We start from the raw sequence: 16322 nt of genomic DNA, 5'->3' as shown, positions 1-16322 counted from the left end.
ATTTATATGCATGTATATGTATATATATATATGTATATGTATTTATACATATATATATATATATATATATATATATATATAACATATGACAACACACAACTCAAGATATTTCAAGACTTATTTTGATATCACTTTGATGAATATTGCTAGCAACTTATTAGATGTTTTAAATTAATTTTACAAACCAAAATACTTCAATGATTTTTCATTTGATTTTGAGGCTATTCCGTCTAAAAGTAATGATCGTATACACAAGCAGTTCTTCAGTATGTAGTGTAGCCGCTACAAACTACAATATTCCTATAAATAAAAATAAAATACCTCGCTGAATCTGTCAAAGCTGAGCAGTGTTATCTTTTGGAAAAGCTTGATTTTTGATAAAGCTGTTGTATTAGAATGTCTTAGATTATGCAAGTGTTGTAATATTGTGGTCTGTTGCAGGAGAACACAGAACAACTTTTAACCCGTATAGCGATAATGCCATCACTGACCTGCAACGATGGCACTTGCAGTGAAAAACACAAAGTTGATGGGAACAACTTCGGTGGCATCGAACATTTTCATTGCCTGATTGAGAAATCTGTGGAATTAAAAGAAGCGTTAACGTTTATGGTTGATCACAATCATTCCACAGAAAAGTTATTTGCATCCATAGGGAAGGAAAGTGTCAAATACTGTTGTGATGCTGGAAAAACAAAGTATATTTCTGACAAGAATCAATATCACTGGAGATTGACGAATAGCTAAACATGCAACACCACACTCTAAGCTAGAGCTCTTGGACGGATCAATACAATTATCATTAGTAACAATACCAATTATGATATCAGTATATGGTCGATAATACAATGGTTAGATCGATATTTTAACCATCACAAAATAGTATTTTTTTGTTATTGTTATTGTTTACAAACTCAGGAAATAAGAACCAATAGTTTTTTTGCCTTTCTTCAGTTATGTTGCACTATTGACTTTATTATGAATGTATGTACAGCAATAAAAGGGAATAAGGACATAATATATATATTAATCAATGTTTTTATACAAACATCCTATGATTTTGTCGGGTTTAATTGTGATCAAAAATGTAATCATTATATGATTCTGAAAATTTTAACTATGAACATTGATATGACCAATCCTGCCCTGTAACTACTTGGTATTGAATTGATACCCAAATTGGTAGTATCGCCCAAAACTAATGTAAAGTATCCAAACAACCGAATAATGATGCTGATTGCATTACAACAGAAGTGTAGCTAGAACCATGTGACAACAGAATGTAAGCAGATTTTAACAGAAAATTAGCAAATTGATTAATAATAGTTTTGAGAAAATAATACACCAGAAATGATGCAATATGTTATCGCATACAGTAGCTAAATTATATTATAATTTATATTGTAATATATTGTGATATATGTCATTATTGCAAGAAGCCGCAATTTATATTACGATATAGATTTTAGGCCAGATTGCCCCTACTGACCCCAAAACACATTTTGAGTATTTAAAAGGGGCTGTTTCCAACATTTACACAGATGCCAAGAGGGCGCCAACTTTCCAATGTATTTTACACTGTATATCCCGCCCTCTTATGGCTACGTAATGACGTAACTACGTATATTCATAACACATGTACACCCATTAGCTTTAGGTGTTGTTGGCTAATTATAGCAATTTGGATAGCTAGTGTTAGCCATACTTGCCAACCTTGAGACCTCCGATTTCGGGAGGTGGGGGGGGGGGCGTGGTTAAGAGGGGGGGAGTATATTTACAGCTAGAATTCACCAAGTCAAGTATTTCATATATATATATATATATATATATATATATATATATATATATATATATATATATACATATATATATATATATATATATACATATGTATATATATATATATATATATATGTATATATATATATATATATATATATATATATATATATATATATATATATATATATATATATAAGAAATACTTGACTTTCAGTGAATTCTAGCTATAAATATATATTTATTTTATTATATATATATATATATATGAGGTGGCGACTTGTCCAGGGTGTACCCCGCCTTCCGCCCGATTGTAGCTGAGATAGGCTCCAGCACCCCCCGCGACCCCAAAGGGAATAAGCGGTAGAAAATGGATGGATGGATGGGATATATATATATATATATATATATATATATATATATATATATATATATATACATATACATGAGGTGGCGACTTGTCCAGGGTGTACCCCGCCTTCCGCCCGATTGTAGCTGAGATAGGCTCCAGCGCCCCCCGCGACCCCAAAAGGGAATAAGCGGTAGAAAATGGATGGATGGATATATATATATATATATATATATATATATATATATATATATATATATATATATATATATATATATATATATATATATATATATATAAATAGAAATACTTGAATTTCAGTGTTCATTTATTTACACATATACTTGTTGAGTTAAGGGTTGAATTGTCCATCCTTGTTCTATTCTCTGTCACTATTTTTCTAACCATGCTGAACACCCTCTCTGATGATGCATTGATGTGTGGCACGCACAAAAGTGCTTTCATCAAATGCACTAGATGGCAGTATTGTCCTGTTTAAGAGTGTCACAACGTTGCTGTTTACGGCAGACGAACTGCTTTACGGTAGACGAAAACGTGACTGCTGTTGTTGTGTGTTGTTACCGCGCTGGGAGGACGTTAACGAAACTGCCTAGCAATAAACCCACATAAGAAACCAAGAACTCGCCCTCGATCATTCTACAGTTATAACGTGATTGGGCATGTGATCCCTGCGCAGACTTGTACTTAGACTTAAACAAACTTTATTGATCCACAAGGGAAATTGTTCCACACAGTAGCTCAGTTACAAAGGATGGAAAGGATTATGCAGGTATAAAATAGACCAAAAATGTACCATCGTAGCAATATAAAATATACCATATATGTAATATTTACATATTATATATACAGTATATAATATATAATGATATATTATTATATGATATTATATTTGTATAGAATATATACAATATATAATAAATCCCAATTACCATGTACAATATTACAGTATATGTAACAGTTACTGACAAGACCGGGTGATTGACCGCCATGAACACCAATCGGTAAACAATTGTATTACATACATTTTGTAATTGTAAAAAATATAGACAATTGTCAAACAAATGTGTTCTGTTAATCTACCAATGGTAAAATAAGCTAGCCGTGGTGTTCTTGTTATATTTTTTGCTTTCAAAAATGTAACCGTGAGGAAGTCGAAACAGCACCTTTAACATGTGCATTATCAGATTTCGAGTTGGAACAACTGTGAGAGTTCCACCAACAGACTGTGTCGTATCCTACTTGTCCAATCAGGGAATAAAAAGTGCAAACAAGAGAAGCACAACTCACTTGATTTGGAAAGCACAGGACGCCACCATGATGACAAGCATGACGTAGAAGATGGGATAGATGAGTTGCAGGTGACCTTCACCTTTGAAGGACTCTGTGATCATTCCTGACACAGCTTTAACTGAGATGACAGTCAGAGAAGCTGCAAGGAGCACAGACATACTGTAACAACATGTCACTGAAATACTCATGTTTGTGTTAATATTTAGGGCCAGTAGAATCCACGTGGAAGGGAGGGGCTGCACTTTTGTAAAGTTTGAAGGTTGAAATTTGTAGGTTACAAAAACGACATGACACATGTTAGTATAAAATGTGAATGTTCAATAATGATGTCTAACCCTCTATCAAATTCCTCTGTCAAAAATACAAAATGGTTCGTGCCACCTGGTTAGCAACAAACCTAACTATGAACACTTTACTCAACACAGACGTCATAACCAATGTTCCCTCTAATTGTTCATGTGTGTGAGCAAACACAAAAACTCCCTGAGCATTCAGTGGAGCACATGTGAGCAACATCACACGTGGCAATACCAGCAGCACACCTGTCTCAAACCAATCAAATGACAGGAGTCATTTTCATTAGATTATTTTCTAATATTAGTGATTTGGCCCACTTGTAATGAAAATAAAATAAATCTTGTTTTTCATAAGCTATGGATTAGTGTTGTACAATATGTCTGGGTGGGGGTCCTGCTTTGGAAATCATTTGTACCCCTTTCAGAGATCACATTTAGTTCCCCTTAAACATCCTCATGTTGCACAATGAAATGTAAGCATAGGATGAAGTCTGCATTCCTGTAACTTTCTCTAGTAACAGCATTCCATGATTAATATCAATAAATTAACATTAATAATAAATGACAGTAGAAAAAGCACACGTATGACTGAGGAGTCATAGTGTAACTTTGTGTGGTGTTTGAGTTGTCCGACTTTTTGTGTGGCCATAAACGCACCAGTGGCTTAGTGGTATGCGTGTTGGTGACAGATGACAAGTTGGTTTTTGCTTGGTTTGTACGGCAGAAAATGACTAGTTTTTCGAGAGAGAAGTTTTTTACTCATGCTTTTGGTGTGGTTATGGCCGAATATAAGCAGGTTTGCTCAATAAAGTGATCGATATAATTCCTGGCCTCGAAGCATCTCGATAGACGTTACAATAATTGAACGGTGTTCAATTGAACGGTGTTGACGAACACCGTTAGGGCCGCTTGTTGTCACCGTCACTCAGAGTTGCATTGCAAAATTATACAGAATAAATTATATGTTCATTTTGTTTAGAATTCAGATGGGATTTGATTTGGTGCGCGGCATATATTTGCTGTGCGCAGAGGACGCTTGAGCAGTGCGCAATTGCGCAAGCGCGTACCTTCGAGGGAACGTTGGTCATAACGTCATCAAAGTTCACCTTTAAACATTTACAAACAGCACCAACATTTTGGAACGAGGATGAGGTGATAGAAGAAAGGTAAAAATATAATTAATCTATCCGTGGCAGCATAGGAGAAAGTAATGTGCAAGTTTCACTTTTGGATGAACCTTACAGACAGAGGCATCACTAGTTTTTAAAGACCGAGGAGACTAAACTCACAGGAGATGCACTTATAATAATGTCTATATATTTCCTTCATATTCACTGATGATAATCCTATTTTACACTCTGACGGAAAGGAAAACTTGACTTATTAATAATCATATTTAAGTGAATAATAACAGGTTCACACCGCTTCTGTTTTTCCACATTTTGTTATCTTACAGCCTTATTTCAAAATGGAATACATTAATTTTTGTCCTCAAAGTTCTACAGACAATACCTCATAATGACATTTAATTCTTCACATTTTTAAAAAATAAAACATTTTTTTTACAAAAAAGTGCCAGCAAATTCAATACAAAGTGGCCAGAATATGATTTTCAATAATCATATACAGTGCATCTTGAAAGAATTAACGGCGCTTCACATTTTCAAAATGTATTGAAAATAAAAAAACCAAAAAAATCACATGTACATAATTATTCACAGCCTTTGCTCAATACTTTGTTTTTGCACTTTTGGCAGCAATTACAGCCTCAAGTCTTTTTGAGTAAGATGCCACAAGCTTGGCACACCTATCTTTGGGCAGTTTGCCCATTCCTCTTTGCAGCACTGCTCAATCATGGTTGGTTTTCATCCTGTATGTCTCTATACATTGCTGCATTCATATTTCCCTCTATCCTGACTAGTCTCCAGCGCTTTCGATCCAACCTGATTTGACATTTGATATTTTTAGTTTGTTGGTTTCAATACATTTAGAAAAAGTGAAGCGCTGCACTGTATAGGATTATTTAAAATCATATTCTGGCCACTTTATATTGAATTTTCTGGCACTTTTTTGTAAAAAAAAACAACAACAAAGTACCTTTGTTCCGTTTTAAACAAATCCAAATTATTTAGGAGAGTTTATCTAGATATATTTATCAGATCTTTAAAAACCCAATTCAGGTTTTTACATGTGTTTTTAAAAGCTGGTTTGAACCAAATCAATGTAATAATTAGTTTTTAAGTGTGTGTAAACATACCAAGTGTGTGTGTATGGCATACTTGCCAACCTTGAGACCTCCGATTTCGGGAGGTGGGGGTGGGGGTGGGGCGAGGGCGTGGTTAAGAGGGGAGGAGTATATTTACAGCTAGAATTCACCAAGTCAAGTATTTCATATATATATATATATATATATATATATATATATATATATATATATATATATATATATATATATATAAGAAATACTTGACTTTCAGTGAATTCTAGCTATATATATATATATATATATATATATATATATATATATATATATATATATATATATATATATATATATATATATATATATATTAATAAGAGAAATACTTGAATTTCAGTGTTCATTTATTTACACATATACACACACATAACACTCATCTACTCATTGTTGAGTTAAGGGTTGAATTGTCCATCCTTGTTCTATTCTCTGTCACAATTTTTCTAACCATGCTGAACACCCTCTCTGATGATGCATTCTGCTTCGTCTCCTTGTTGTGTGCGCAGTTGTGCACTGCACTCTCTAAAAGCCCTAGATGTTATTGTCACATATGCATGTACAGTAGATGGCAGTATTGTCCTGTTTAAGAGTGTCACAACATTGCTGTTTACGGCAGACGAACTGCTTTACGGTAGACGAAAACGTGACTGCTGTTGTTGTGTGTTGTTACCGCGCTGGGAGGACGTTAATGAAACTGCCTAACAATAAACCCACATAAGAAACCAAGAACTCGCCCTCGATCATTCTACAGTTATAACGTCATTGGTAAGGCACGCTGTTTATATTGTGGGAAAGCGGACGTGAAAACAGGCTGTCGACGCGTTACTCAGGTCCGCATGGAGCTGGAGAGGGCGTGGCCTCCAGCTCCGCCTGAATTTCGGGAGAAAATTTGTCCCGGGAGGTTTTCGGGAGAGGCCCTGAATTTCGGGAGAATCCCGGAAAATCCGGGAGGGTTGGCAAGTATGGTGTATGGGGCAGCGATGTTGGGGGCCCTTTAGTAGTTTTGAGTATGGAGGCCCAAACTTTGGTGCTACGTCCCTGTTTATTTAGGGCTAATAAATATGACTCGTATGGATCATAATTCATAGTGATGGAGCTAGACATGATGGTAACCACGCAACAAAGCAACCCCATTACTCAAATAGTTTGAATCTATGACCCAGGTGCCCTCAATCAAGCAGCTTGCACTCGTCCATACCAAGCAGCGCCACCAGCAGCATGACGACGACAATGTGCTTCACGTTCTTCTTCTTGTACACAAAGAGCAGGATGCAAAAGAGGATGATTTCTATTGCCTGTTAGGAAAGAGGACTAGAGAGTTCATTTAGAAACAAAGTTTGTACATTTGCTCTCCGAGCTAATCTGTGTGACAAAGAGCAGCACACTTTAATTGCAATAAATCACCATGGCTGCATAAAAAAAAGAAATGAATGGATGTTAATGAGAAGAGCTAAGAACCGTCCTTGTCAGTCTGATAGCATTCAGCTGTTCAACAAGGCCGGAATACACAAGTAGGCTGGAGAGAAAGGGACAAGCTAACCTTTAAATGCTTGTTCAAAGTGTGCCAGTGCTTTTGTGAAATCTATAAAAATGTTGTTTATATTCACTGCCAGACTCCTCAACTCTAATTTCTGTTGCACAATTCTTGCGTCAGCAAAGGTAGAATATGTGCATCATAAAAGGTGAATTGTTGAATAATGTTGGTATCGCTAACCCGTGCACACACAGCACTGACAGGACAGATCAGACTGTCTTAGGAGATGTTTTGTCTCTCATCTGAGCAGGCTTCATCAGTTCATGCTCACAAACTTAAATAGAACAGCTGTAGTCTGAGAGCATGGTGCAGGATCCAAAGTATGTCACAACTTTTTCCACCAATGGTGCTGAAAAGTCAAAGCATGCATAAACACAGCACAGAGCACACCTGTTCCACTTTGTTATATTTAGTTCAGTGCTGGTTCATTATTTTATTTTTCTGAGTTCCTCTCGACCTGTGTTACTCTTCTGCCTGGTACCTAATTAAAGGACCTTCTGCCGGCACGTCACTTTCCTACTCTGCATCCTGGGATCAAACCAACAGCCGCGTTGCGCCATTGTCACACTCTTTAATTCCAATTCATCAGATACATTGCATTTAAATTCCATATTCAGAATTTTGCACAAGCCTGCAATATACATCTTAAAAAATAAATAGCTCAACACATCGGTATTACACAATATGACAGTTGTGGGCGATACTATAAATGTAGGTGTCTATTCGATATCAAGTAAATAAATGCAGGGCCAGTATTGCCGATACTGATGGAAATCTTTCAAGATCATTCAATGATTTTGACTTTAATTTGTTTATCATGATTATAAATTTCCGATTAAAAAACAGGACAAAGGTTTTGGGCAAAAAAGGCATTTCTGAACAAATTAACAATTAATAAATTGGGGCTGTCAAAGTTAACGCTTGGGAATAATCACAAAATGTTCTGCATTAATCATGTATAAACACAGATTAATCATGACATTTATTTTGATCACACATTTCCTTCCTTAACCACCCTGATTGTGTCACACCGCGGTGAGGGAAGTCTTGTCTTGGTTTTTTCTGTCTTGTGATTTACATGTTTTATTTTGAAAAGCAACTCCTCTTGTTTCAGATCACGGGTCCTTCCTCTTGTGTCACCAGTCTGACGTCATTCCTGACCCTTGATTGTTTCCACCTGTTTCCCATTACCCTCATGTTCTATATAAGCCCATGCCTCCCCTTGTTCTGTGCCAGATTGTCTCGAGCTTTCGTGCCTGTCTTTCGTTCCATGTTCATGCCTTGCCTTGTCCCACGTCTACGTCCTTGCTTCCAGAATATCCCACGCTGTAATTTTGAATGAACTTTTTCTCCTCCCTCAGAGCGACTTTTGTTATTCAACCTTTTTTCTACCGCAGTGGTGAGTTATAATTTTTCCCTAATGATTTTTCCTCAAAGTTTTTGAGTGATTTTTTGTTTACATTTATTAGAGTAGTAAGTTTTATAGTCTTTATTTTCTTCCTCCTGTTGGAGCGTTTTTTTGTTAAAGTTTTTTGACAACAGATACGGTGCTAATTATAATTGTCCTTATTTTTGTATTTCCTCCTTTTGGAGTGATTTTCGGTTTTTCCCTTTTGGAACATTTTGTCTATCTATTTTTGTAATTTCATAGTATTTGAATTTACTCGGCTCTGGAGGCTTAGAGTTTTTCAAAATAAAAGCTTTATTTGGAATCACATCTCTGCATCTGAGTCCCTTCCTTCGTCCAAGCCTGACAGATTGGACTTTAGATAGAACTGTTACCAAGTTTTGAGCACACAAATGACATGCATTCAAGTAAAACATTTTTTCCCCCTGTATGACAATACAATTGCATTGTGCCAAAATATTAGGCTATTTTTAAAAAGTTAATTTCAATTATGCAAACAATCATTTGATCATCTGCAACATATGTAAAGAAAAGTAAAAACTACTATTGACTTTCACTCAAATTCTTCAAATATCTCTTGTGTGCAAGGACCAATTCCTGACGTTTGTAAATAATGTAACAGCATATAAATATATAGCATTATCTAAACCAGTAGTCGCCAATCCATCGATTGCGATCGATCAGTCAGGGCCCTACCAGTCAGTCGATTGAAAAATAATACAACATTTCTTTATTAATATGACTCACATCCCGCCGCTCTCAACACCGCGGTCACATCCCCTGAGCGCGGCCACACACTACACCTGCTCGTCTTGCAAACGCCCGTTGCATGACGTGCACAAAAATCACTGAACTGCAACAATGTCTGTTGCAACGCATTGGCCATTATCCAGCATCAAACATCAACCATCTCTTCCCTCAAACACGATCATCATCGCTCTCCTGCGACGGGAAGCTAACAAGCCCAATAATAGAGTCCGTGAACATTGCTCCAAAGTACGGATTTTGTCTTGATTTATTGCATAGAAAAGTAAACATTGACATATGCAAAGGCAGTAATATATGATAAAACAAGAGGGCAGCTAAAGGACTTCCCCGTTTATCCAGTCTTTTATCACACAGGAAAAATACGCCAGGTGAACAGTTGATTCCACTACTTCCAGGGCTGACGTAAGACAACCATGTGACTCCCGTCCCTTATTGTATCCATAGGATGAACAAATATACTACAGTACTAAGATTATAGTGGAAATGAACAGTTAGCTTCCACAGTAGGGGTGCCCAAAGTGCGCCACACGGGCATCTGTGGCTTTTTTTGCCATTGGCCCTATAGGCACATTACAAAAAAAAAAAACACGCATAAACTGGGAAAACAGCAGGAAACACAATGAGAAGAAACTAAATGTTGACATCATCCAATAATAACACAAAGCTTTGTCTTTATAAAAAGAAAAAAACATGTAATATGTATAGTTGATGCAGGGGTCGATATGGCTTTGGTTTTTGGCCGAGATCAGGGATCTTGGGCTTGAAAGGGTTGGTGACCACTGATCTAAACAGTGTAACAATATGAACAACACAGCAAGAATACACACAGATGCTTCTGAAAATAGACATGGAAGAGAAACGAAAAATAACGATCTCATCACGCTGAAATTGATCCAACACTTCCTGTTTTGCGCTCTTATTTTGTTTTTACTTCCTGTTCAGTTTGTGTTGTCCTGCAGTAGCTTCACCCCCTGCTTCTGACTGCCATTATCATCACCTGCAGGTGATTAGCAATTATGTGTTTCACTTGCTGCTAAGTATCTCCTCACGGATTTAAAAGCCAGTGTCACTTCTTTATCGTGGTGGGATCATTGTTTGGAGCTACGAACGGAACGAGCACGGTTAGTGATATTCAGATCATTGCTTTGTATTTGGTTGCTATAAACTCTGCCTAAAAAAATATTTTTTCTTGCACCTTGTGCTTTGCTGTGCGTTTTCCCTGCTGCATTTTATGGTGGACTTTTTTTTCTTCATGCACAGTACTGATGGGTTGATGAGGCGTCATGAAGCGTTTCGACACATTGCAAAACTGTATTGATACTGTGTCGATACTGTGTCACTAAATACTGGCATCTGCTGGAAATTCAAAATCCCTACAGGCAACCTATGGACCGACTCAACTGACACTGATTTTATGACCTAGTATATACAATAATATAAACCAAGTCATTGTATTTCATTTAGGATTATTTCATATCTTCATTTAAATACAAATATATTTGTATCTTTTTTAGATACAGTCAATAAATAATGTCAACATGTATCATAACATGGAAATCTAAGAGAACATGTTGTGAATGAGGATACTTGTGGACTGGGATTTTTTTTTTATTTTTTTTTTTACACATTTCTATTTAAAAAAAAAACAGTTTTTCCAACGTATAAAATTTTAGACGATTTCTCTTCTTAGTTATTAATTCAATTCTCCGGCTGTAGAAGAGACCCGCTCACAGGGCACAGAGGAGGCGTCAGTGCGACACAGTTTGCGTATCAGTCACGTGACCGAAACAGCTCATGATCGGTCACGTGACTTTCTAAAAGCGGTACGCGCACCGACAGGGTTTTGCTCTATGAGGTCGACGCATGCGCCGATGCATCGGTGTTGCCGGACCCATCACTAATGCACAGTATTCCCTGTGCTTGTTTGGTGCATTTCCCGGCTGCAGCCTGTTTATGTTTGTATATATACATACTTGTCAACCTTGAGACCTCCGATTTCGGGAGGTGGGGGTCGGGGGGCGTGGTTAAGAGGGGAGGAGTATATTTACTGCTAGAATTCACCAAGTCAAGTATTTCATATATATATATATATATATATATATATATATATATATATATATATATATATATATATATATATAATATTTAGGGATCTTTAACAACTAGTCCTATTAAGAATCCTATATAAGAAATACTTGACTTTCAGTGAATTCTAGCTATATATATATATATATATATATATATGTATATATATATATATATATATATATATATATATATATATATATATATATATATATATATATATATATATATATATATATATAAATAAAAGAAATACTTGAATTTCAGTGTTCATTTATTTACACATATACACACACATAACACTCATCTACTCATTGTTGAGTTAAGGGTTGAATTGTCCATCCTTGTTCTATTCTCTGTCACTATTTTTCTAACCATGCTGCTGCTTCGTCTCTTTGTGTGCGCAGTTGTGCACTGCACTCTATAAAAGCCGTAGATGTTATTGTCACATATGCATGTACAGAAGATGGCAGTATTGTCCTGTTTAAGAGTGTCACAACATTGCTGTTTACGGCTGACAAAAACGTGACTGCTGTTGTTGTGTGTTGTTGCCGCCGCGCTGGGAGGACGTTAATGAAACTGCCTAACAATAAACCCACATAAGAAACCAATAATCATTCTACAGTTATAACCTGATTGGGCAGGCACGCTGTTTATATTGTGGGAAAGTGGACGTGAAAACAGGCTGTCGACACGTCACTCAGGTCCTCATGGAGCTGGAGGGGGCGTGGCCTCCAGCTCCGCCTGAATTTCGGGAGATTTTCGGGAGAAAATTTGTCCCGGGAGGTTTTCGGGAGAGGCGCTGAATTTCGGGAGTCTCCCGGAAAATCCGGGAGGGTTGGCAAGTATGATATATATATAATGTTTTGCATTTCATACTCTTCACCTGCACGCTGCCTGCTATCTCCTGCATTGCGGGGTCACTACTACCGCCTCAACTATTGTAACATATCGGATAACTGCACTTTGATGAACTCACAGACTAACTGGCACCAGTTTGCGAGCTTAAATGCTAACATGAAAACAAGAGGCATTAATGTCTTTCCCCATTAGGTAACAACATACACCAATCTGTAATAACATTACTGTCTGAGAAACTAAGTTGTTCAATTGTGCACATTGAACCTAAAACTGTACTCTCTTAGAACAGTGATTGTTCTTTACTCAGACCCATACAAGAGAGGTGTCTTTACGATGCGTTCAAGGACCGCTGAAGAGTGTAGGACCTGCCAGAAGTGGTAGATTTGATCTTAACGTGCTACAGTACACACCAATATTTAAATTAACAAAAACTTAGCCATTAAGAGATAAAATACTAAGAATTAAACCATATCAGTAAAGCATAAAAAGTACAAATCATGCAAAATGGTGGAATAATGAATGACAGGATTGACTGATAAAGATGTGAAACCTGGACCGACCTTACCTAAATTGGGGCCCTTAGCAGAGGTTTATTTTGAACTCTCCTTCACACTTTTACACCTGTCAGGTCAAATTTGAATAGGGTTACGTACAAGGTAGAGCAGGAAGTGCCAGCTGACTGCATAGAACTGGACCAGATGGGCTGTAATGTGAGTGGAAGTGTGGGGGGCAAACGTCACCAGGACGTAGGTTCCTGTTATTGCCAGAGTGCCACCTGAAGAGACAGAGACAAGCGATGAGATTAAACTAAACGGCATCATTACCTCATTTGTATCCAAATTTGCATCAACATTAAAACTGTTTTGCAAAGCACACCCCTGCACTAATGTTTCTGTTTCTGTGCAATTATGTTAACACATACAGCAACAAATGGAGATCAACGCTATACAGTGCATCTCAATCTTGCACTTTCAAGTAGTCTGCGTTAAAAAATCATAAATACTATTGCAAAATAAAATCCTGCATTTTTCCTTTTTTACCATTGGAGAACATACATGCACATGCCACAACAATGATGCTGTCTTCTGTTTCTGTCCTTCAGTCTTCTTCCCTTTTGTATTTGCAAAGTCAATTTGATCAGTCGGAACTTTACGAAGTTATTTCTTTGCCAGGAATCTGTCAGCAGTTTTTTATTATTTTGAGTGGTTGCTTACCAACGACGTCGGAGACGCGCACGGTCTCCTTGAGGAAAATCACAGATATGAAAGCGCTGGCTGGAAAGAAAACAAACATTCCTGTTATTTTAACAGCCACGATGCTGCACTTTGTCCGTGTCGTAGAAGAACTAAGCTCTATTTTTGTATTAAAACACTAAAACTGGAATGAAATCAATATTTTTCATATCTTCAGAGGTGACAGGTGCAAAAAAGCAGCATCTACCACTACTCTACCAGTGCATTGAATATAAACACCATTAAACACAATCACATGAAAAGTTGGGTTTGATAAGAAAGGATGATATAGTTTGCAATGTGATGAAATAAAAGCAATCTCACTCAGACACACACGTCCATACAGAGTGATAGATATGATACATTACATGCAAACACAATCTGGGAAATCTGTCAGACTGCTGAGATAGATGGTGCTCATTAGGACCTCACAACATCGCCAACATGATATTCAATGCAACATGTCTAATGAACTCATTCATCAATATCACTGTCAAAACAATAACATTGAGTTGAATCGTCTTTTTTTGTGTTGTTCCCCGGGGTATGCAGTAGACCGAGACTAACAAACAAACGTTACGGAGTGGGGGTGTGACCCGATTGATTGTGCTGCAGGACCACAGACACGTGTCAATAAAGGCGCACGATACACAAACTGCATTAGATTGAAGATGTGCCGATCGATCGACCACCAATCAGTAGCGGCATACTTTCGTGAAAAAGCACATAATCACCAAAGCGGATTAATGCTTTGTATTTCCTTTGCCACTGTATTTGTTTTTGGTCTTCCGGCTAATTATGTGTATCCATACATAGTGTGAAGCCGCTCCTGTAAGTTGATAAAAATCACTTAAATTGCCGCAAATATACTACATTTCTTAGTATCTTAAGTATTATTATCATTGGAAGACTAGAGGACAAGGTAAACATGTTGTTACAACAAGACGTCATGCTAATCGCTAAGCAAGTCAATAATATAAACACAAAAGTAATATGTGCTTAGTAAAGTTTAATAAGTGTAGATCAGGGGTGCTCATTACGTCGATCGCGAGCTACTGGTCGATCGTGGAGGGTGTGTCAGTCGATCACCAGCCAGGCATTAAAAAAATAGTCCTAAAAATGAGCGATCATAAATCTTCACTATGACGTCACTTTCGTCACTTGATTGACATTCACGGCACCCGAGGGTCTTCTGAGATGACGCTGGCTGCTGCCAGCTCATTAAAATTACCGACAGGAAGGCGAGAAACACTTTATTTCAACAGACTCTGGCGCCGTACCTGTCGTCAAAACTCCAAAGACCGACTGCACAGTTGCACAATAAAAGCTCTGCTTCATCCTGCCTGCGCTAACAAAATAAGAGTCTCAGAAAGCTGGCGTGCACAAGCTAGCAAGCTACGGAGTTTGCCGACAATGTATTTCTTGTAAAGTGTATACAAAGGAGTACGGATACAAAGGAGTACGGAAGCTGGATAAATAAGATGCCAAAAACCAACCACTTTCATGTGGTATTGGACAGAAAGGAGGACTTTTTTTCTCCTCCATTCGAAAATGCGGACGTTATCAGCACCACTGTCTGATTCCAATCAATGCAAGTCATCAGAATCAGGTAATACACCAACTTATATTCTTGTCTTCATGAAAGAAAGGAATCTATATGTGTTAAATATGCTTGTATTATCTTTAAACACCTTTAACTTGTTAACAATATTAACTATATGTGTTAAACATGCTTGCATTATCATTAAACATCTTTAACTTGTTAACAATATTAACTATATGTGTTAAACATGCTTGCATTATCTTTAAACACCTTTAACTTATTAACAATATTAACTATATGTGTTAAACATGCTTGTATTATCATTAAACACCTTTAACTTGTTAACAATATTAACTATATGTATTAAACATACTTGTATTTTCATTAAACACCTTTAATGTATTAACAATATTAACTATATGTGTTAAACATGCTTGTATTATCATTAAACACCTTTAACTTGTTAACAAAAACAAAAATTTCATAAATAAGTAAATATAAATTATATATATGAATGAGGTAGATCCCCACGACTTGATCAATTGAAAAGTAGCTCGCCTGCAGAAAAAGTGTGAGCCTAGTGTAGATGGAGGAGGCGTATTGCAGCAGAAAGTTAGCAGTTATTAACAGGAAATTAATAAGAGCCCAGTGAAGAGAAAATGGAATTGTTACGCTCTGTGTATGGGGGGTGGGGTACACACTTATTGATCCATAAATCAGTGGTGTTGATACTAAAGATAATATCAGTATCTGCTCAATACTAGAGTGGTTAGATTTGTATTTTTATTTCACAAAATGTTGTTTTTTTGTTAATGTTCCCAAACTCAGGGAATAATTCCTTCAACACAGGAAAAAAAATCAATGCTAAAATCCAAATGAAAGGTAGGTAGTAGGGGTGT

General features: G+C 36.8%; 2 protein-coding genes across 2 annotated transcripts in view; one reads left to right on the top strand and one right to left on the bottom strand.

Annotated features, from left to right (window-relative positions):
• The window catches only part of LOC133596066 (NIPA-like protein 2), a 64026-nt gene that overhangs the window by 11846 nt on the left and 35858 nt on the right, over window positions 1-16322 (bottom strand). Inside the window, exons 4-8 of the mRNA XM_061948823.2 lie at window positions 13863-13922; window positions 13302-13423; window positions 7191-7287; window positions 3437-3578; window positions 492-580 (exon numbers count right to left, since the gene is read on the bottom strand). Coding sequence (XP_061804807.2) covers window positions 492-580; window positions 3437-3578; window positions 7191-7287; window positions 13302-13423; window positions 13863-13922 — 510 coding nt within the window. The remainder of the gene's footprint in view (window positions 1-491; window positions 581-3436; window positions 3579-7190; window positions 7288-13301; window positions 13424-13862; window positions 13923-16322) is intronic.
• The window catches only part of LOC133596029 (delayed-rectifier potassium channel regulatory subunit KCNS2-like), a 62036-nt gene continuing 56452 nt past the window's right edge, over window positions 10739-16322 (top strand). The window contains exon 1 of the mRNA XM_061948799.2: window positions 10739-10823. The gene's annotated coding sequence lies outside the window, so the exon portion shown is untranslated. The remainder of the gene's footprint in view (window positions 10824-16322) is intronic.

The sequence above is a fragment of the Nerophis lumbriciformis genome, linkage group LG04 (assembly GCF_033978685.3).
Source record: "Nerophis lumbriciformis linkage group LG04, RoL_Nlum_v2.1, whole genome shotgun sequence".
NCBI classification, from domain to species: Eukaryota; Metazoa; Chordata; class Actinopteri; order Syngnathiformes; family Syngnathidae; genus Nerophis; species Nerophis lumbriciformis.
The sequence above is the reverse complement of the archived record's forward strand: the minus strand, read 5'-3'. Positions and strand labels throughout refer to the sequence as shown.